The sequence below is a fragment of the Protobothrops mucrosquamatus genome, unplaced genomic scaffold, assembly GCF_001527695.2.
Source record: "Protobothrops mucrosquamatus isolate PMUCROS unplaced genomic scaffold, P.Mucros_1.0 scaffold_52, whole genome shotgun sequence".
Taxonomy (NCBI): Eukaryota; Metazoa; Chordata; class Lepidosauria; order Squamata; family Viperidae; genus Protobothrops; species Protobothrops mucrosquamatus.
The window spans coordinates 327,091-349,590 of record NW_015386128.1 but is presented as its reverse complement, the minus strand read 5'-3'; the positions used below and the strand labels follow the sequence as shown (position 1 = coordinate 349,590).

General features: G+C 38.9%; 1 protein-coding gene across 1 annotated transcript; it reads left to right on the top strand.

The window, feature by feature from the left end:
- Positions 1–205: 205 nt before the first annotated feature.
- LOC114922301 (CMRF35-like molecule 7) lies at positions 206–18,664 on the top strand. The gene is made up of 4 exons (XM_029283298.1): positions 206–245; positions 2,399–2,731; positions 3,988–4,066; positions 18,619–18,664. Exons 1-4 carry the CDS (start codon positions 206–208, stop codon positions 18,662–18,664), a joined length of 498 nt encoding a protein of 165 aa, XP_029139131.1.
- Positions 18,665–22,500: the final 3,836 nt, after the last annotated feature.

The window sequence follows — 22,500 nt, the reverse complement described above, 5'->3', positions numbered from 1 at the left end:
GCCAATTTGAGGATTAATAATCATGTGTTTTCTTTTTAAAAAATTAAGCAAGATCTGACCTCTTCCTCTGGTGAAACTTAGTTATTTCAACAGAATACCACATACAGTCTGAGAAACAAAAAAACTCCAAGTCTCTGATTTGAGATGAAAGTGAAAGAAGATTCTGGAAACAACTTAGAGAAGCTGCCTACTTAAACAAAGAACAATGAAACTTTTCTATGGCTTGATTTGGACTTTATTCCATGGTGAGAACTATTAGAACTGCGGATTAGATTAGATTTGGGTTCAGTTACCTGCAACAAAGATATATGCACATTGGACAGTTTAGACAGTGATGTGGAGCACAATTTCTCTCTGGTCCTTTTGGCAGATGACAAAATTGTGAAAGGAAGTCACAAATACAAATATAGAACATTAGAATCTAGGGACACCCATTTATGCTTCACGGTCGAATTGCAATAGAGAAATTACAACGTGAGATAGAAATGTACTAGCTTTTGGCTACAATTACATCAAGGAATGAAAGTAGGGCTGGCGATGTTTTAGGCTACTGATCTAATGGTAGCTGGTTTCAGAATACATTGAAAAATCAGTGGGTAAGCAATATATCAGATTTTTTTTCTTTTTTTAAAAAAAAGAATGCATTGTCATTTATACACCATTCTAAGTAAGTAATATAGACCCATTCTTTCTCAAATTTGTTTGTGTTGGGTCAAAGGCAATCGTTTTATTTTGAACTGATGTTGATGTTTCATATTCATGCTTCAATTTGTGATATTGTTCTTTATCATCCTGTGTTTGGCAACTTTTTAAAGCCTATTTCCATTCATTCTGACCCTAAAGCCTGATATGGGATATTTAAAAGGGGGAAAATAGCCTCAAGCTATTTTTTTTCAAGAAGTCTGTGTAATAGGACAAAGAAGAAATGAAGAGAAATCAAATCCTTTGACAATGTCTAACAACTAAAGATTAAGACTGTAAAAGGAAGAAATATAAAGTTGGCTTATTTGACAAGGTTAAAAATAAGATGTATTGTTACTTTTGGCTACTCTTTTGGATTTTTTTTGCTGATGAAGGGACTGAAAAAATGTTTTATGGATTTATGTAGAGATAAGAGATGGGATATGGGATGAAGCGATTTACTACATTGGTTTAAACTTGTAATGAAAATTAGAAGTCACATTTTTATATATTTCTTTTCTCTTTACTATATGCTCTTTCTTTTTTATTTCTTCCTTTTCCATTGTCCCTTTTTAGTCTTTCTATTTTATTTTCTTTCTCTAAATTTAGTTTATATTAGATTTTATTATAATAATCCAAATTCTTAATAAAAATCAGCAAAAGGGTTCTACAGGAGTGGATTAATGAAATGAGATTGACCAAAGAAAGTCTCCTGCAGTGTGAAAGGCAACAATGAATATCAGCCTTTTCTCTAGTGAAAAATCCATTTGTCTAAAATAAACATATTAAAATAATAATAATAATAATAATAATAATAATAATAATAATAATAATAATAATAATAATAATAATAATAATAATANGCTTCTGGAGGCAGGTTGTTCCACTGGTTAATTGTTCTCACTGTCAGGAAGTTTCTCCTTAGTTCTATGGTAATGCATTCACAGGAAAAATGTGCATTAACAAGCCTTCATTAGAGATAGTTATATAAACAAGAGGAAGGACAAACTGTGCTCCATTCCAATGTCGAAACAGAAGATTTTAGAAGAGTTCCCATGTGGGTGGGACAGCATGGATGCATGTTCTTGAAAGCTTCCTTCTTCTTTTCATTCCTCCTCTTCTTTTCATTTCATTTTCCTGGCCTGATTTTCTCAGCAATAGGGCTGCCTGTGAAATCTCCTTCTCAAAGAAGCTTCATTCACTCTTGAAATAAGGTGTTAATATTTGTCCTGCTCAGTCTTTGATTTCTTTTTTTTATTTCTCACCCCCCTTTTTGCTGATCGCTCTGCAACTTTTTTTCAAATGGATGCTAACCTCTATGAACGTTGCTTGCTGAAAAGGGATGGCAGGCAGGCACTTGATCCAGGTCTGCTGGACACACTGGGGAGGCTGATTCATTTCATAGAAGGCTGCATTTCAAATTGAGGGAAATCCATGATGGACTCTAAGAAAAGCGATTATGTAACTCAGCTTTGACTCACATGGTGTTCTTCAGGCATCTGGGACCAAATGTAATAGTTCACAAGCCTTCTTAAACTTGGGGATAATTGAAGATGAACCCTTCTGAAGGGCAACATGTTTAGGAAAGACGAGTGAATTTTTTCCTCTTAATCCAATTAATTTCATGCAGGCTACAGAGACTTAAGTGGAACTCTGGATGCATTGGGGTTGGTGTTATTTTTATGTTTAGTAAAATTGGGTGTAACTGTTTTTTCAGTTTGCTGGATGCTGGAGCATCCTAAATTAGTGATTTCACCCCATGGTGGCTCAGCGACTATCCGCTGCAAATACAGAAGAGGTGATGAAGAAGCTGTCAAGTACTGGTGCAAAGAAGAAAGATTTAGGTTCTGTTCTCGTAACCACACCATCCGAACCACAGGATCGGAGGAAGAGGTGAAGCAGAATGGAATGTCCATCAAAGACAACCGTGTACTTCGTGAATTCAGTGTGGTCATGGAGAACCTCACTCACAACGATGCTGGGGCTTACCTGTGTGGTGTGGAGAGAAAATATGACATCTGGCAGCCGGTGGAACTAATCGTTACCACAGGTATCCTTTTGCTGTAGTTATTATTTTAGGAAGAGAGTCATCAGGCAACCATAGGAAGATGACACACTGTTGTTTCTATCTAACATCAGAACTGTGTACAGGTAGTCCTCGACTTACAGTCATTTGTTTAGTGACCATTCCAAGTGACAACGGCACTGAAAAAAGTGACTTATGACCGTTTTTCAAACTTACGACCACTGCAGCATCCCCATGGCCAGGGGATCAAACTTCAACTGGCATGTATTTATGTGGGTTGCGGTGTCCCAGGATCATGTGATCACTTTTTGCAACCTTCTGACAAGCAAAGTCAATGTGGGAAGCCAGTTCCACTTAACAACCATGTTACTAGCTTAACAACTGTAATGATGCATTTAACGACTGTGCCAAGAAAGGTCGTAAAATGGAGCAAAACTCACTTAATAAATGTCTTGCTCAGCAACCGAAATTTTGGGCTCAATTGCAGTCGTAGGTCAAGGGCTACCTGTAGTTATTCATTATTGGTTTTGCTTAGATTACAGTTTCCGTTTTAAAAGACAACACTCTTATAGCCTCCTTAAGTTTTTAGAAATAATGTAAAGATGTCTAAACAGCATCTCACAACATCCCGGATGCTACTACTTCTGGAAGCTGCATTTAGGGGCATAGCCCGTTGTCCATCTGTATAATTAAAGCATGTGCAGTCTTCTTGAAAAACAATTTGGCTAGAATTTATATCCCAACACAACTATCCTTCAAAGGTACCCTTTAGATAAAATGAAAGACTGCCTAGGTCCTATTAGTTGCTGTCTCTACCTACTGTACTTCTTCAGGATGACTTGCTTCCCAACTTGCTTTTATAACAACAAGAAGTAAAGTTTCGTTCTAACGATTTTGTGGAGAGAATTGTTTTACTGTGATTTTTGCTCTTTCAAATGGGACATTTGTAAATGAATAGTAATGTATAATATAATATACATAAATATTTTAAAATAGTAGACCATTGGCTAGGTATTTTCAAAGCCTAGATGCACAATACAATACATGTGACTTTCCTATTGTAGATTTGGCCATAGACAGAGAGCACATCATGGATCACTGTGTGCTATATTTCTTAAACTGCACATTGCACACAGCAGTCTTTATTATCATCATAATATTTGAAACAACCCAAGTTCAATTTGGTACCTCTTTTTAATAACTACATAAATCAGGAAATGCGAACGCTTTCATTTTTATCTCCTGCATTAGTATTTGACAAAATATGTTATTGTTTACAGATGATGTTTCCATACCTACATCTAGAAATAAAGAATATAAAACAGTAGAGCCAAGTGAATCTCCATTATCTCCTGAAAGGTATTCTAATTACTTGCTTATATTTGATATTCTAAGGAAAATTCCAGACAGTCTATCAGTAGATACTTCTTAAGTAAAACATAATGCCAAACTATACTGTAGCTTAGCAGCAACCTGATTATCTCTGGACAATCTGGCCATCATAACCAAAAGCAAAGATGTGGAAATTTAAGAACATATGAAAGGCACTCATTAATTTTCCTCTAGCTGCATGTCAGAGACCACAATTAGCACATCTTCTTTGTTCCTCCCACTCTACCAAAATATGATATTTCATGCATTTGTTTATTGCTTTGCTGAATCTTTAAATTTCACTCACCAGTTGTGGTGCCCAGCAGCTGATGCACAAGAAAATATACCAGAAAACATGTCAATTAAAATATTTCATAAAACCAAGAAACACTGAAATAGAGCAGAAAATATAAGAACTCTATTAAAATTAGGGATCACTAAAAATGTTTGTCTGGAATGGTATAGGGTCTCCTGCTTGAGCAAGGGGTTAGACTAGAAGACTTCCAAGGTTCTTTCCAACCCTATTGTTCTATGTTCTAGAGCAGGGGTGTCAAACTCGCCGTGTCACATACCATGTCGTGACGTAGTGTGACTTTTTTCCCCTTGCCGGAGCTGGGGTGGGCGCAGCTTCCCATGATGCATCTGGCCCGTAGGCCAGCAGTTTGGCACCTCTGTTCTAGAGCATTCAGCACAGAACACATGCCTAAGTTACATTAGGAAAAAGCCACTTTCTGGCAAGAATTCCATAGGTAGTATGTTCTGCTAAAAGGATGCTTATATTCAGTGCTTTTTTTCTAGAAAAAAAAAGGTGCCGGAACTCACACACGTCATACAACCCGCCTTGCCTAACCTACAAGGTTCCATCCAAAAAAGGTGCCGGAACTCCATTCTGGGCGTTCTATGAGAAAAAAAGCCCTGCTTATATTAACCAAAAACATTGTATGTCTAGATGGTGGGACATAACTATAAACTCCATCCATTTTCCTACCTACTTGAAGGTAATGGAAACTGTCCACCATTTTATCATTAGTTGTTTTTTAGATATACCTCTGATTTCACTTTCTATCTGAAGATTAGCCTGACTTCCTTGTTGGTGCTGAAGGAGTAGACAGACTAAGCCCAAAAATGTCATCTGAGAACTGCTATGAACAGCCCATGGTAATTCTGTGGAGGAGTTTGCTCCATTTGTATAGGGGTTTTACATCTTCTTTGATCTATCAGACAAATCTACCCTCTCCCAAAGATGCTCTTCTATAATATTTATGTCCCAAAATTATTCTATAATTTTAATTATCTCTGTTGTAGTAGATGTTTGTAATGCTTTCTGGGGGGGGAGGTTCCTAGCTTCATGCTCCATTACTTCTCCATTTTGGCCCAAAGGTTTCTGACATTTACAAATTAAAACTTGTATAGAGTCTCCCATCTTGATTTTTCTCTGTTAGGCACCTTTTCTTTTGTGGAATTTTGCATTCACTTCATATTATTTATTATTTATTTTTAGAATATGCATAGATTAGATAGATAGATAGATAGATAGATAGATAGATAGATAGATAGATAGATAGATAGATAGATAGATAGATAGATAGATAGATAGATAGATAGATAGAGACAGAGAGAGATACTGTAGTTAGAATAGATATAATCACAATACTCAGTGCAGTTCACAGTCCATAAATACAAATAAAGTAGCACCATTCATCCCCATAAAACTCCAAAATGCTACTTTATAACATTGTAATCAAACTCAAAAATAAACACTGAAATTAAAAATAAAATTAAAAATCACCACCAACCAAATAGCCACATAGGTTCTAAACACCCAGTAGAATAAGCCTTTTTGCCATATTCCTAAAAATTAATAGAGTAGGGACCATCTGGTGGCAAGCTATTTTATATCAGCCACTACGACAGCCTAACTCTGGGTTCTCCCTCCACCCCTTGTGGATGGATGTGAAGCATCTCCTTCATAGCTGAACACACAGGATATATTTCTGTTTGAAGAAGAGGATAATGTAAGTAACTAAGAATTAAAAGATGTGAACTTCCTAAGTCAACACCAGCACTTTGAATAATATTTGGAAACCTATTTGCAGACAGTGCAGTCCCCACAGAAAAAGTACACCCTGCAGAAGCAGCTCTCAAATGTCAAAATAAGAGCAGCTGCATTTTCTACCAGCTGAAGCTTTTGCATAGCTTTCATAAGCAGCTCCAAAGAGAATGCAGTAGTCCAACCTCAGGGTGATGAGGACACCACTAAGGCCTCTGCTCAAGAAAGAACCACAAGTAGGACTGTAGCTCAAATGAATGCTCCAACACTGGAAGGTTTTAAGAAGAGACTGGACAGCCATTTGTCTGGGCAAACCATGGCCATAACATCAATCTGGTCATTAAACAGGAGCCATGACTCCAGGGAACCACCAAGTTGTCCACAAGCCTGCTCTTTCAAGGAGAGTGCATCTTTATCCAGAGCCAGCTTAGGCACTTACAAGGAGCCCACTGATTTCTGGACTAATTCCATATTACCCAGATTCTGTTTTATTCCAGTCAGTTCCTCACAACCTTCAATCACTACCAGAAGACCTCAAGAGCACCTCCAATGTGGCTTGGGCTATAGATCTATAACTGGGTATCAGCCACATATCAATGATGCCTCACCCCAAACCAATGGGGTGGGTTTTTAGATAAAGCTGTCTTCCAGCATTGACACACAAAGATAGACAGGAGCATTCCCGTCCACTAACTCAGATTTCCAGAACTTAACTGCTTACCAAATCTCTAAAATAATCCTCAAACCCCTGCCCAAAATCAACTGGATCTATAAGGCAGCTGAGATTGAACCTCCATCCTCACAGAGACCAAAGATGCAAACATGTCATATGTGGAAAAGTAGATGATCTGACTTTGCAAAGGGCTGATCCCAATGTCCTATTTGTTCAGCTCACAGCTGTTCTGACCAGATGCAACTTATGTCCACTTGTACAAGTTGATGGATTAGATCCATTGACTAAAATTACTTTATTCCCCTTTCATCTTTTTATCTTCATCCTCTAAGAAAGATTCTTCCTGATCTGGAGGCAGGATTGTTTTTCGGTATCTTACCTACTAAACAAAATCTGACTTCTAGAGTCATTCAACCTGTCTGCACCATGATCATTAGCTCCTCTTTAGAGCTACTTCCACAACCACTTAGATGATATGAATTAGATGGTGAGACATGTAGCATAATTTCTAATAATGATCATAAACTATAAGCAGATCTACATAAAGGATGATGGTTCTTTACATAGTCTGAATGCAGATGCAAGTGACATGTAAACAAAAAATAATATTTTGGATACAGGAGAATAATTCTACTCCTGGATGAAAAATAAACACAGCAAAATAATGGTCGATAATGGTAGAGCAAATATGGGACCTCATTTGTACTGAAAGATCAATATAAATTAAAAGTGAAATAAATGAGTGGCTTATTTATACTCATTTTACTTGTCATAATAAGGATCAATTCAAAATAAAATGGTGGGACATTTCTCTGTTTAGAAACCAACCCAGAAGCCTTGATTCTCAAATCCTGCTCATCTTGAAAATACCCATCTTTCTAACTATGCTGGCTGCTATAGTTTGGGTGCACATATGGTACAGGAGAGAAAAACACTCCGGTGTCCAGATTTCAGAAACAGAAGGAGCAAAAGGATAACGAGTGACTTCATTTCATTCAATTTCAATCATTAACTTCCAGATTTTTCAGGTATGTCAGGATAAAGCGAGTGGTTTGGGGGTAGATCAGATAGATGCATTTTGTGCCTCTCCAGTGCTGAGAACCAATTTTGTGTAAGAGAGCTTACTTAGATTCTAAGATTGGATAAATTCTTAAATAAATATGGGTTGTTATTCTAAATTGAGTCAGGTCAGACTTTCCAGAAACGTTATCGCATCAACCACAGCACAGACACAAGATAATTCTTTTGCCAACCATGTTTGTCTATTATAGTCATTTGTGGAATCTTTTATATCGACCTATAAAAATGTATCAAGCTACCTAGAATGTTTACTGCCACCAAATTGTCAAACTGTCTGACTCTGACATTATTTCCTGCATAATAGTAATTCCTACTCGAAAAACAAGTCAGTAGTCATAAATAGCCCAAGCATTCAAAATCATTTATACAGATTTTTTTTTTCATAATCAAAAGTAGCTCTTGACATGAAGGTCATACAAATATCCAGATAATAAGGACTTAAGGCAATTATTTGGGTGTTATTTCTTGAATAAATAACTTTTTTTTTTTTGCTTTCTAGTAGCTGTCTCTTTCTCACCTTGGAGAAGTCCAAGAACCTGCTGATTTCACCCCAAGAAGTTTCATAAATGCTCTAATAATGATGGCTGTGACCAGGCTCTACCCAACTAACTTACGAAAGAAGAGGAAAAGCTTTGGTTAATTTACATCATTCAATGGTAAATCAGCAACATTAATCAGGGAAAATTGAGGTTGGAACCTTAATCAGGGAAAAAGCTGAGGTTGGAACCTTCCTCCTTCTTTGCTCATGGACTCTTTCCCCTTGCTTATTGCCCTCTTTCATCTCCTGAACATATTTTACATGGTCTGTAGCTCAAACGTGCTTTTTCAAAAGGCAACTGGACTACGTTTTTTCCCTTGAGGAAGACATTTCACTTCTCATCCAAGAAGCTTCATCAGTTCTGAGTGGATGGTGGGCGAGAGGGGGAATGGAAGGATTCTCAGAACTAATCTGTCTGAGAACTAGCCCTTCCATTCCCCCCACCCATCCAGCCAGAACTAATGAAGCTTCTTGGATGAGAAGCAAAATGTCTCCTTCTTCCTCAAGGGAAAAAGAAAAACATAGGGCGGTTGCTTTTGAAAAAGCATTTTTGAGACAACCATGACCCGGATCATTGAGAATCTCCATAGACATGGTCTGTAGCTGCCTTCTCAGCATTTGAACTACAATTCCCAGCATCCATCTCCATCACCATTCATCCTTTAGCATGTTTATATACTTAAGTAAATGTATCACATTTTCAACCTCCAAGGTCAGTGATGGCGAACCTTTTAGAGACCGAGTGCCAAAACCGTCACCCAAAACCCACTTATTTATTGCAAAGTGCCAGGGCTGCATCAGCATTGTGCTTCCCTCAGGGAGGGTGGGGTGTGTGGCCCACTGGGTGGGCGTGGCCAGGGTGGTCACAGCAGATTGGGTGGGTGTGGCCAAGTAGGCATGGCCACCTTGATACTCTAACATCTCTACTCGAGCTTGCTAGCCGGCCATTTTGCCTGCTTTGTGCTGGGCGGGGTTGCTGTTCCGGGTGGCGGCAGCCTAATGGACCTGTGCGAGCTGCTAGTGACTGCGGTGTGCGTGCCCACAGAGAAGGCTCTGAGTGCCGCCTCTAGCATGCATGCCATAGGTTCGCCACCACTGTCCAAGGTCTTTCAGCAATATTTATTAGGACAGATGAACTCTTAAGTCTATTCTCAATAGCCGCAAATGTTGAAAATGGCTGAATTTTCTTTCTGGTTTAATATAGGAGAGAAAAACAATTTAGGGTCCACAGAGCCATCTAGGCAAGGGAGAGGAGAGCCATGTTAGTCCATGGTAGCCCAAAGTCTGATAACTATTATATACGTTTTTATGAACTACAGCTGCCTGATGAGCTACAGCAGATGAAATGAGCTATGCCTCACCAAAGCTTGTGGCCCTTAATAAAATATGTTGCCTATCAGGGTCTTGACAGAATCATCTAGTGATTTAAAAAAATCACATATCTGCATTTGTAAATAAATTTGGCTTTGGTGGTTTTTTTTTTAATAATGTGTATTTATTTCTGGACATATCCTTGCTATCTAGTGACCATATATCACCGTGTACTAAGACAACAATTTCTGTCCCCATCTTTGCAACTTTTGCAGTTGTTTCAAAACGAAAGATTAGCAATATCAGGAGAAAGGGGAGAGTGACAGCACAATGGACCTGCTGTTCTTGCTTACTCCTGGGCTACTGTTGCCAGATGAGAATAGTAAATATAGCACAGTGCATCCTAGGCTCCATTTCCCGTATAGCATAAATAAATATATGTAATATGTACAGGAAATGTCAGAATCTTGGTATGTGTTGAAGGTGGCAGTAAATCTAAAAAAAAGATTAATTGTCAATAGGAGACATAAATGGCAGTAATAACAATGGCAGTAGTAGAGATGAATCCACCATCACCATCATCATCATGGGATATTTACCAGTAAATTGCAAAGATCAGTCTTTCCCAAACTGGTACCCTCCAAACATTTTGGACTACAGTTCCTACAAATATTCCCAAGAAAATTGCAGGGACTTGTCCAGACAGTCAGAGTCAAAACTGATTCCAAAGCACACAGACACACAAGTCACAAACCTTGTTGGATGAGGAGTATCGCTGCAATGATACCATCCTTAAATGTACATGTGTAATCTACTGAAGGTACTCAGATAACGTTGAGCTTTCTGCAAACATCAGAAACATTTGTTTTCACAAACTCTAAACCTTAGCACAGGCCCCACTGGGTTTCACACTGAATGTTATGAGGTATTTCCAGCAGACAGATTTTTTTTTTTTTACTTAGAAATGAGTAGCTAGGAAGATGACAAGATGACAAGATTGAGCTGTTTGAATGAACTGAGTTTAGGCCATTTAACATGAATCAATCCATTTTTTTTTCTGTACTAGGACTGATACTTCTAGTGAGCTCACTAATCTCAGAAGTCAATAGAAGGTATCAGCAGTTATTTCGCAAATAATGATTCCAAGTGACAAATACATTTGGCTCTTTTGTGCACTCCTCAATTCCAGCACAAACTGCTCAAAAGTCTCCAGAGACAATCACACTGTTTTCTCAATGGCAGCATTGATATCAATTCCTGCCTCTCAAAAATAGTTGATGGTTTGTGCTTGCAGTACAATGAACCAGAAGCTTGGATCTGTCCTGACATACTAATGGTGGGCTAAAGGTTGAATTGAATTTGCTGGACAAGTAGTCTTTTGAGATGAAACAAATCTCACCAAATACACGCTAAGTGTCTACCACAGCATGGATAGCTGGGGAATTCTGGGAGTTGAAGTCCACAAGTCTTAAAGTTGCCAAGGCTGGACATCCCTGCTCTACTGGGAATTCAATGCTAAGTTGTTGATACAGAAGTCACAGCAGCTTATTGCCAATCGTTGACATTTGTATGTGTGCATATATATGTTTTTGTTCAGCTCATACAAGTCTAGGTTTGAGCAACTCATGGGCTGCACACATCCATCCCTACCTTCAATCCTTGATTCCAGATTGCCTTGAGATTACATCAGAGTCTGTCAAATATCAGATAGCTTCAAGGATGACCTATAAAATGGCCCCACCTTGCAACCCACCTCTGAAAACTGAACTAAAAAAATATGTAGTTTTGTCTTTGGCCCCTAAAATGTCTCCTAGACAGAAAATGTTTCCTGTCCACATACTAATTATAGTTACAATACTATTTCTCAATCTTTTGGAATCCGTGCCCCTTTTTAATAAACATATTATGCCCCCTTCATAACTGTCTCCTTCAATAATTTACCACAAAATTTTCAAACGAATGATATATTGTAATTAAAAACAAAACATTTGTAAATCTTAGAAAAATGCTTCAAATTTACATCAAACTTACACTATTTCCTAGAATTTTCAAAGTGTGGATTTGTAAGGGACCACAGGAAATGCCTCAACGACCCCTCTGCAGTGTCCTCTCAAAAAAACAATTAAGCTCTTCATAAAAGGTCAAGACCCTTTTTAAAAAATCACCTAATGATAAACCACAACTTCCATATATTGAGTTTTCCACTGTTGTACAAAACTCACAATCTATTAAATGCCACACCGTTTCTGTACAAGTGCCTGCCTGGTGGAAACAGCAATCCCCCAGAAAGGCAAATGGCCTTAACACTATTGGGCTTCTGTAAGGATGTGAAGACCTGGCTGTTTTTCCAAGTGTTCAGGCCAACGGGTTAACTGGTGGCGCAGTGGTTAGAATGCAGTATTGCAGGCAAAATTCTGCCCACAGCTTGGAGTTCGATCCTGATGGGGCTCAAGGTTGACTCAGCCTTCCTTCCTTCTGAGGTTGGTAAAATGAGGGCCCAGATTGTTGGGGGCCACATGCAAATAATATTACATTGTAAACCACCCAGAGAATGCTGTAAGGCACTATGGGGCAGTATATAAGTCTAAATGCTATTACTATTGCTATTAAGCCAGCCCTATAGTAGAGGACAAAGTGTTTAATGAATGGAAGGTGTCATTACTTGGGATAACATGGGTAATTGTTATAATTGTTGGGTCTTAATCTTTGTACATCACCCAAAGTCACTGTTATGAGATGGGAAGTCATATAAATTATTTAAATACATAAATAAAATGAAATCTTCAGCCATGACATCTGAGAAATATCACTTGAAATCATTCTATAGCCGCCTAGATAAAGTTCAATTCTTTTTTCCCCCTCAAGGGCATTTTCAAGAACCATGTATTTGAAAGTTTCATCAGCAAGAGAAAATAGACACATTTAACCCAAACTTGCTATATTCATAGCTGATGTTGACTAGATATATTTGAACTATGCTATGATGAGCAATGATAGTGATGTTTTTGTCCTGAAGCTTCAGATTTGGGTGTTCTAGGAGTTTTATATATCTGCCAGATATACCAATCTCATTTGAAAGCTACTTTTTTTTTAAAGCTTCACATAGTCTGTTTTCCATATTATTCTAAAAATAGGACAACTTCCTTCAGCTCACAAATCCATCCAAGCTTATTTCCCTTTGACAGTCATTGAAATTAATGTGGAACAGCAACATTTTATGAACAGTTCCCAAACCTCCCCAAACAACAGCAAATAATGCACTGTTTTTCATGTAATTAACTAAATTGATAATGAGATTGAGGTCTTTTTGTTGCCTGCTGGGAGAGCTTCGCAAGCAGGTGTGTGATTAGTAACACATTAAATTTCCAAAATATGTAAAGATTTCCTGCCCCTCCCCCAAAATCCTGAACTATGAATCCAGCATTAATAGACTATTTATCAGTTGAATCCCCAACCCATTTATTTTACTTCTGATTGTTTTGACACAGCTCCAAAGGTATCACTTTCAATAATTGCTTTCAGGGCTCACAAAAGCAGAATTTCTTCTTTCATTTTATCTAACTATACAGCATGTCTCACATAAACAAGTGGTTGAGCACCACCAAATGATTCATTACAACTAATTGCAAAAACAGTTATGATTTAATTTCTTCCAAAATTTTGATATTTTTGGCTAAATCAATTCAATACTTGAATTGGAATGGATGTTCTCTGGAATTCTTTCCGAGTTTCCTCTCAAAGAACAATGTTGATGACACTCAGTGTTCCTCATCCCAGTTCAAAAAGGGGCCACGTACCATGTTTCAAGAATCTGAGCCTCATCTTTTTTTTAAAAAAGTTTTTTATTTATAATACAATTAAAACAAAAATGGACATACGTGGCATTCCAAAGTAAATATTCCTAACAATTTGTTTCTCGTGATACAAAAACTTAATACATCATCCTTAACCTCTATATAAACCTCATTCTTCTACACAATACAATTATATATACAATTATATGTACAATTATATGTATGTCTTTAGTTATTCGGGTTTTCTCCCACGTAGACACTTCTAATGCTACGCGGGAGAAAACCCGAATAACTAAAGACCTACGTACAAACACCCGCGAAAATCTCAGAAAACAATTATATGTATGTTTCAATCCTATCGTTAGCTTAAGATCCGAGCGGTTCTCCTTGATTCATACCAGCGGTAAAATTTGTCCCAGATTTCGAAATATTCCAGTTCTGTCTTATCTTTCATAGCCATTGTAAGCCTGTCCATCTCTGCACATGATACATTTTTATACAGGATTTCTTCTTCCGTTGGAGTTCCCTTATTTCTCCAGTTTTGAGCATAAACCAATCTGGAAGCCGTTAGGAGGTGTAGCATCAAATAGAGTATGCCTTTGTCATACTTCTGCGTTGTTATACCTAATAGGAAAAATTCTGGTTTTAACTCTACCACTCGCTCTAGTATTTCTTCCAACCATTCTTTGACCTTAGTCCAGAAGTCACAAGAAGAATCTGAGCCTCATCTTAAGTAGCAAAAAAGGGAGAATCCTTTCCCTTAGAATGCTTTTGGGAAAGGGAAGGACAATAAGGGGCCCACATGAAGCACAAACTAAAGATAATAACTCTTGCACCATTTTTAGACTATTCTGGAGGAGTGAAGTAGACCTGGTGTTGAAAAAGTAACATATGCCTTCCTTTTTTTCAAGTTTCTGGGGGAAGTCAAACTGTTCTGTTTTCAAATTATGCTAGTGATTCTGTTCCAATTGCAAAACTTTGTGAAACCATTTTGAGCTTCCTTTCCTGACAGATCAATTAGCCTTTACCCTTGAGCTTAAGCAGAGAAACAACAGATCCATGATGCTGTTTCACATGGCTATGCTAGTAAGGCTCCCATTCTTGAATATTTAATAATAATAATAATAATAATAATAATAATAATAATAATAATAATAATAATAGTAGTAGTAGTAGTAGTAGTAGTAGTAGTAGTAGTAGTAGTAGTAGTAGTAGTAGTAAAGTTGGAAGGGACCTGGGAGGTCATCTAGTCCAACCCCCTGCTCAGGCAGAAAACCCTATACCATTTTGGACAAATGGCTGTCCAGTCTCTTCTTAAAAACATCCAGTGTTGGAGCATTCACCGCTTCTGGAGGCAGGTTGTTCCACTGCTTAATTGTTCTAACTGTCAGGAAGTTTCTCCTTAGTTCTAGATTGCTTCTCTCTTTGGTTAGTTTCCATCCGTTGCTTCTTATCCTGCCTTCAGTTGCTTTGGAGAATAGCTTGACTCCCTCTTCTTTGTGGCAGCCCCTGAGATATTGGAACACTGCTATCATGTCTCCCCTCGTCCTTCTCTTCATTAAATTAGACATACCCAATTCCAGCAACCGTTCCTTATATGTTTTAACCTCCAGTCCCCTAATCATCTTTGTTGCTCTTCTCTGTACTCTTTCTAGAGTCTCAACATCTTTTTTATATCGCGGTGACCAAAACTGGATGCAGTATTCCAAGTGTGGCCTTACCAAGGCATTGTGAAGTGGTATTAACACTTCACGTGATCTTGATTCTATCCCTCTGTTAATTTCAGCAGCATTCTTTTAAAAACTATAGGCAGTGTTTATGCATGGGCCAAACTGAAAGGGAGAGCCAAAACTTGAGTCACAAAGTCAAGAAGCATGAGAAGACAATAACTTATTCAGAGTAATGCTGGTTGCTCAAAACACTTCAGAATTACTCCTTTTTTAAGGGCACGTTCTGATGCTTCACATTAATAAAATGAAATGACTTGTGTTGGTCCAGCAGCAGTAGTTGCCCCTAAGGAGGGAATAAGTATGAAGTGTTGGATGGAAGAATTATGGAATACATTTTCTTGGTATTTTTTGATAATAATTTGGCTTCATCCCTTTTTTCTGTCAGATTGAGCCAGTCAATAGTCAATCAGAGTTCTCACTTGAGACATGATGGGCCATCCTACTTCAGATACATTATATGAAGACCAAGCTGTCTTGAGAAGGCTGAAATGCTGGGAAATATGAAGGGAAAGAAAAGAAGGGAACAATCAGTAGTAAGGTGGATGGACACAGTTATATTGTTAATGGATGCCCTGTTGTAAGACCTAAAGGACAAGGACAGATTGTCTTGGGGAAGAAATCTATTTGGTTGCTAAGAATTGACACCCACTTGATAGTAGATAATCAATCAGTCAATCAATCAAGCACTCAAGCAATCAATCCATAGTCACCTATGCCTCTTTAGCATACTGTCATGTACATACTCAGATACTGTACTGGAATTTTATTTTATTTTTTGTAGCTGAGAGTAGATAATATAATGTACTTTCCCATTGGAAAGGGGAACTACTGCTCAGCAGGCAAGAAGGAGACTGATGGTGACATCAGGAGGAAAAAAGAAGAAGAGGGACAAAGGGGAAATGATGGGTAGACAGAGCCAAACTTGGATATTGTTGGCTGTTGAAAGTTTGTTCCTGGCCTAAGAAGAGTTCAGAGAAGTGGAACAGACTGAATATGGACAAGAGCACTAAAGAAAAAGTGGAGCCTTCTGGAGGAAATTCTACCATGTGCAGATGGTCTTTGTGGTGGGGAGACAGAAAAGAATGGGGAAGTGCACATCCTAACAGATGTGAGAGAGCAGCTGCCACCCAGAGAGATATGGAAGAAAAGCCAACTGGGATAAATATCCTATGCTTATCTTTAAGTGGGGAGTAGAATATTGGAGTAACAATACTCATACTATCTTTAGCTAACTCTCTTGACCAGAGGTCCCCAACCTTTTGAGCACCAGGGACCAGTTCTGTGGAGAGAGGTTTTTCCGTGGACTAGAGGGGGCGTGGTTTCATGTACTGCCTGCATCCCGCAGATGGGGCTTTGCTTGTTTGTGCGGACCGGATTGTGGCATGCCGTGGTCCGGTGCCAGTCTACGGACTGGGGGGTGGGAACCTTTGCTCTAAACTACCAACATAGATGCAGGAAGCCTTACTTTCCCAGTAGAGAAAGAATACATTCTCAAATGCCTGGGCAGTCACTTCTAACTCAACCTGCTGCTATTGGATTTATTGCAGATGTTATCTGGGCCAAGAGGAGGAATTTGTAAAGAAATATTGCTTAGAATTGAATCAAAATGCTTGTGTTGTTTTGCTCGCTGTATAAAAAGAGAACAATTCACAGGTGCTGCTTGATATGCTGTGTCTTAAATTATAATCCTGAGAACTCAAACAAGCTAGACACACAGAGTTTTAATAAATATACTGTGACTGTACAAGCTGAAGTTCAAAAAGGTAGATGTATATTCATTTTCTCTCTCTTTGGGAAGGTCTGTAATGGGCATAATTCTGTTTGTATTGTTATAATTAATTCTATTTATTTTCATTTCTGATATGTTGTGTCCCACAATGAATTTAGAGGAAAACTTAATGTTTATTACATCTTTTTTTTTCAGACAATTGGCATGTGTGACATTGATCAATAAGAAATTAAATTCTGCTTTCTGAAAAAAGCATGAAGATTTGGCTTGCCCAATAAAGTGGTTGTCACATTCTCCAACATGCTTTGGATGCAATAAACTTTGTCAAAGACAATTTAAGACAAAGAAATCCTTCCAAACAAGTACTGAGAAATAAATTTGGAAGTTTCTTGTGATTCTTGTGATAGTGTATGGCCTGCCTTTTTTTCATATCTATCAGTGTTTTCCAGGGAGTTCTCCTCTTCTGCTTATTAAAATGACAGACATGCAAGGAAGTAGGAGAGTTGATGGCTGCCCTGTGCAAATTTATATTTTAACTTTAAGGCATAGATCAGCGCTTCTCCACCTTAGCAGCTTTAAGATGTGTGGTCCAACTCCCAGAACTTCCCAGCCAGCCTTGCTAAGTGGCTGAGATTGAGAAACACTGGCATAGATCTATACATTATCACGAAGGTTGAGCTTTTGGAGAAAGTGAATAGAATAGAAGCTGGAAGGGACCTTGGAGGCCTTCTGCTCAAGCAGGAGAACCTATACCATCTCAGACAGGTGAATGTCTAGTCCAGTGGTTCTCAACCTTTTTAATGCCGCGACCCCAACCGGTCGTAAGTCGAGGACTAAACCGGTCGTAAGTCGAGGACTAAACCGGTCGTAAGTCGAGGACGACCCAACCGGTCGTAAGTCGAGGACTACCCAACCGGTCGTAAGTCAAGGACTTTCCCTGCCTGGGAGGGCTGCGCATGCGTGGTTCCGCCCCCTGCGCCGGCCGAGGCGTAGCTGGCAAGCGGCAGAGACGGAGCAGGCCGACCACCAGGTGGCCCAGCCCAAGGGAGGTAAGGCACCCCCCCGGAAAAGGGGAAAAAATGGGCAAAAAAATGGCGGACAGCCTTGCTTGGCGACCCCCGTGAAATGGTCGATCAACCCCAAATGGGGTCCCAACCCACAGGTTGAGAACCACTGGTCTAGTCTCTTCTTAAAAATCTCCAGTGATGGAGCACCCACGATTTCTGGGGGTAAGCTGTTCTACTGGTTGATTGTCCTCACTGTCAGGAAGTTTCTCCTTAATTCCAAGGAGAAGACTTTTCAAACTTGGGACTTCAACTCCCAGAATTCTCAGGCTCAGACATTCTACCTGGGAAATTCTGGGCATTCAGGTCCATTCCTCTGGAAGCTGAGAAGGGCTGTTTTGAAACTCCTTATTATTTGTTATCATTTCTTGCTGCAGCAGCTTTTTCTCTAGCCCCATAGATCAAAAAAGAAATTATAGCTGGCTACTAAGCAGCCAGACCTAATCTCCCCAGACAACAGCAAAATCTACTGCCAGTTCTGTTTCTACAGAGTGAATACTGGGATTCGTTTTAGCTTTCTTAACTCTCTCCTGGAAATATAACGCTTTTTTTCCCCTTTCTTTTTTCTCAGTTTCCAACACGACAATATCATTGAACCTAACAGCTCCAATGCTTGAAACTCAAATTAAATTGCAACTAGCTGTCTCAGAAAACTATCCACCATGCGATGCTGGCACTGATGGGATAAATAGCACATGTTTCTGCAAATGAAGCTAATGCTAAATTTGACATTCTTCTCTGTAAAAAGAATAGCAGAAGATTTTTTTTAAGTCTACCTCCCAGAGATGTAGTCCTCTACTTATAACCAGTTACTTAGTGACCATTCAAAGTTACAACAGACCCATCCAAAAGCTAACTTACAACCTGATAGTAAAATATGGCCACTCTAGCACCCCCACAGTGACATACATAAAATTCGGGCGGATTCGTCCTTATGACCGGCCACAGGGATGCTGCAGCAGGACCTCTCACTACCTTCCCCCCTTTCTGCCTATTAGGGTCCCCAGTCTTGGGCCTGCTTCTCACCCACCAGTTCCCATCCCCTCCACCTAACCCCCACCCCCGTCACAAATCGTACACTTATCTTTTCTAGAGCTCCAGAGATCATATTGGGGAAACAGGGCAGGTTGCTACACTTCTAAATATCCCTAGGCCAGGGGTGGGGAACTTTGGCTCTTTTATGACTTGTGGACTTCAACTCCCAGAATTCCTGAGTCAGCATGGCTGGTTCAAGAATTCTGGGTATTGAAGTCCACAAGTCATAAAAGAGCCAAGTTTCCCCACCCTTGGCCTAGGCCTTATGGCACCATCCCAGAAGCAGGACCCATTTTCAGAGTCTCCACAATAAATCTCACACTTTTCTTTGAGCAACAAATTCTCTTTTACATTTTGATACATTGCAATCTTTTGTTGTTTATTTGTCTCTTACTTCCAGGGCTTTGAGACACAGGTTGTCTTTGCTTAACAACCAGTCACTTAACAACCTTTCAAAGTTACGATGGACACAAAAATAGTTATTTAGGAACTGTTCTCAAAGTTATGACTGCCTCCTCCGCACACCACACACAATCAGAAGAAGGCACTGGGGCACCTGGAAGTGGTTCACATTTACAAGTTGCAGTATCCCATGTTCACGTGACAATGATTTATGACATTTTCCCCCGTTTTTCTGGCAGAAAATGGCAAAAATGGACCATTGGATATAATGGATTCACTTAACAACCCCACGTGGTCCACTTAACAATCACGGTGACGTGCTTAGCTAGCATCATAAAACCGATTATAAACTCAAGTCAGATCATGTGATGTTGCACTTAATGGCAGCCATGAATTACAATCAAATTCCAGGCTCAATATGGTCATAAATTGAGGATTATCTGTACCAAGGAGAAATACAAATAGGTTAAGGAATGTCTCTGGGAGGGGGAGGTCAAAAAAAGCCAAGAGAGCAGCCACAACAGGATGCTGCCTCCTTTTTACATGCATCTTCAGAAACAAAACTTTAATTATAGGGTCACGTCTGTCCTTTCTATGCTTACCTTCCCTAGAGAAGTGCTGATCTGTTTTGAGTGAATTACCTACCACTTTCCACTCCTCTATTCCTTTTTCCATTTGAACCTAGTATGCACAAACCATAATAATTTATCCCAGCATCTGTCTGAAAAAGGCAACAATTCCTTGCTTGCGTGCTCTTGCCTCAATAAAAGCAGTCAGAGTTCTTCCTGATTAAGCATGCAGAAGCATGAAAAAATACCACATCTTCGTGGCTGAATAAATTATTACCAGAAGGGACCCACACCACACCAGAATGATGGAAGGGCAAAACTAGTGGGCGCTGGAAAGATTTATTAACCAATTGGTTTCTCAATTCCCAGCCATGTTTTGAATATAAATCTTGTTCCTCAGAGAAAAACGATATAACATTTTTTTTTAAAAAAAATCTATATTTTGATTGCAGTCTCATCCTATTTACTCCAGGGAAATTGGAGTTATTCAACAGTGACACCGTTATTAGAAAAAACAGGGGGGGAATCCATTCAAGGCTATTTGTCATAGAAAACATTCCTCTGCTCCCTACCCACTTCACATACACACACTTTGCGAATATGTTCAGTTGTGAAATCAATCTCTTTACTGTGTATAAACTAGAGGGCATTGCATTCAGCCAAAAAAAAACTGGCTATGCAGCTGGTATAGATGCTGCCAGTGCTACCGCTGGCAATGGCAAAATATAACAAAATATGTGACCATTTGTTAAACATTGCAATATTCTGAAAATGCAGAAGACCAGATGGAATATGACATCTGTGTAATCAAGCCTATCATCAACTTAAACACTCAGCTTAGGAATTATCTGTTCATGACAATGTGAGGTCAGCTCTTCATATGCTTTGAGTTCTTCCCAAGACCTAGGATGTCATAATTGTATTGGTGCAGTATTTGTGCAGATCCAAGCAGTGTAGGCTTTTGCAATTGACAGATGGAAATTTTGTCAATGAGCAGATTTTATAAGTGCCATCCAAGATGTTTTTGTATGGTATCCAGTGTGTCAATAAGCACTGGGACCATCATGCCATAATCTTTCAACTTTGATTTTCAGTTGTTGGTATTTTCTGATCTTCTCCAATTCTTGGTCATCTATTCTACTGTCCCCCCAGTGTTCCCACATCAATTATCTACATTTTTTTCCAACCACAGTTCAACCTGGCGTGTTTATGAGTCAAGACATTATCAGTTTGAACTTGGAAATCCCACAGGAGTACTGACAACCTCATGTGTCCAAAGCAAGAATGAACGCTGTGCACTGTCAGATATATCCTTAATTCCTTTAAGAATATTAAGTTCATAATGACTAGACTCATTCTTACAAGCGACCATTTTATCAACATGGACCAAACTGACAGAAGAAAAATGATGAGGGTCAAGTGAAAAGGAAGGAGGGAGAGTGGGGTTCAGATGAGTAAGCAGCTTTTAAGCATCTCAAACTTTTTTTTTTAAGGGGGGAGGCCTTTTAAAACAAAATGTCCATTTTGATGGGCAACAGAACTATAATATCTCCTGTTAAATACAGTTAATTCCAGTAGAAATTTAGCCTAGCAGATATTTCTTACTGCCTAAACCTCTTGTTGAATCTGCTTATTTTTTCCTGCTGATTTTTGTCCATTGCGTTCATTTCAGGAAAACATTTTCAATCTACCAAACATCAGAAAGCTAATAAATGTATTCATTCCAAGTTATTATGCAGTCTTAGCATTCATTTTTCAAATGTTTCATCATATTAAACAATTAACTTGTCTTTAACAACAAACAGTATGTAATTAATTGTTCAGATCTCTGCTTCCTTTGCCTGATCTGAAGTTTAGTCCATTCAGTAGTTAAGTTCTGTGCATGTTTTTCAATCATGCTTATCACCAAATAAGTATATGTGTGCTGTAATTACAGTCTCTGAATGTTCTTTCACTTAGAAGAACTGATTATGGACTTATTGTCTTGGAAATTTTAAAATAAAGTTACATTTATACCCCCTAGTTGCTAAGTGTGTTTATTTCATTTTAGCTTCCCATTATTGAAAGATGGGGGCGAATTCTGTAGAAATGGCAATTTATTTTTAAAATCTGGATTCTACTTAAACCAAACTAATTTTGGAAAACAGAATCCATCACATCTTAAGTTTTTTTGATCAGAGGTGGTCAGCCTTTCAGCTATGTGAATATGAGTTCACTTAACACTACTTGGATGCTTCCAAAGCAAGAGAAAATCCCAGCCACTCATTCCTCTCTAAAGAACCGTCTAGAGCAGTGGTGGCGAACCTATGGCACGGGTGCCAGAGGCGGCACTCAGAGCCCTCTCTGTGGGCACGCGCGCCGTCGCCCCAATCCTAGGCCTTCAGCTGGGTTTTATAAAACCTTTTCGCTTTAGGCCTCCACCGCCGTGTGCAAAAAAAAAAAAAAAA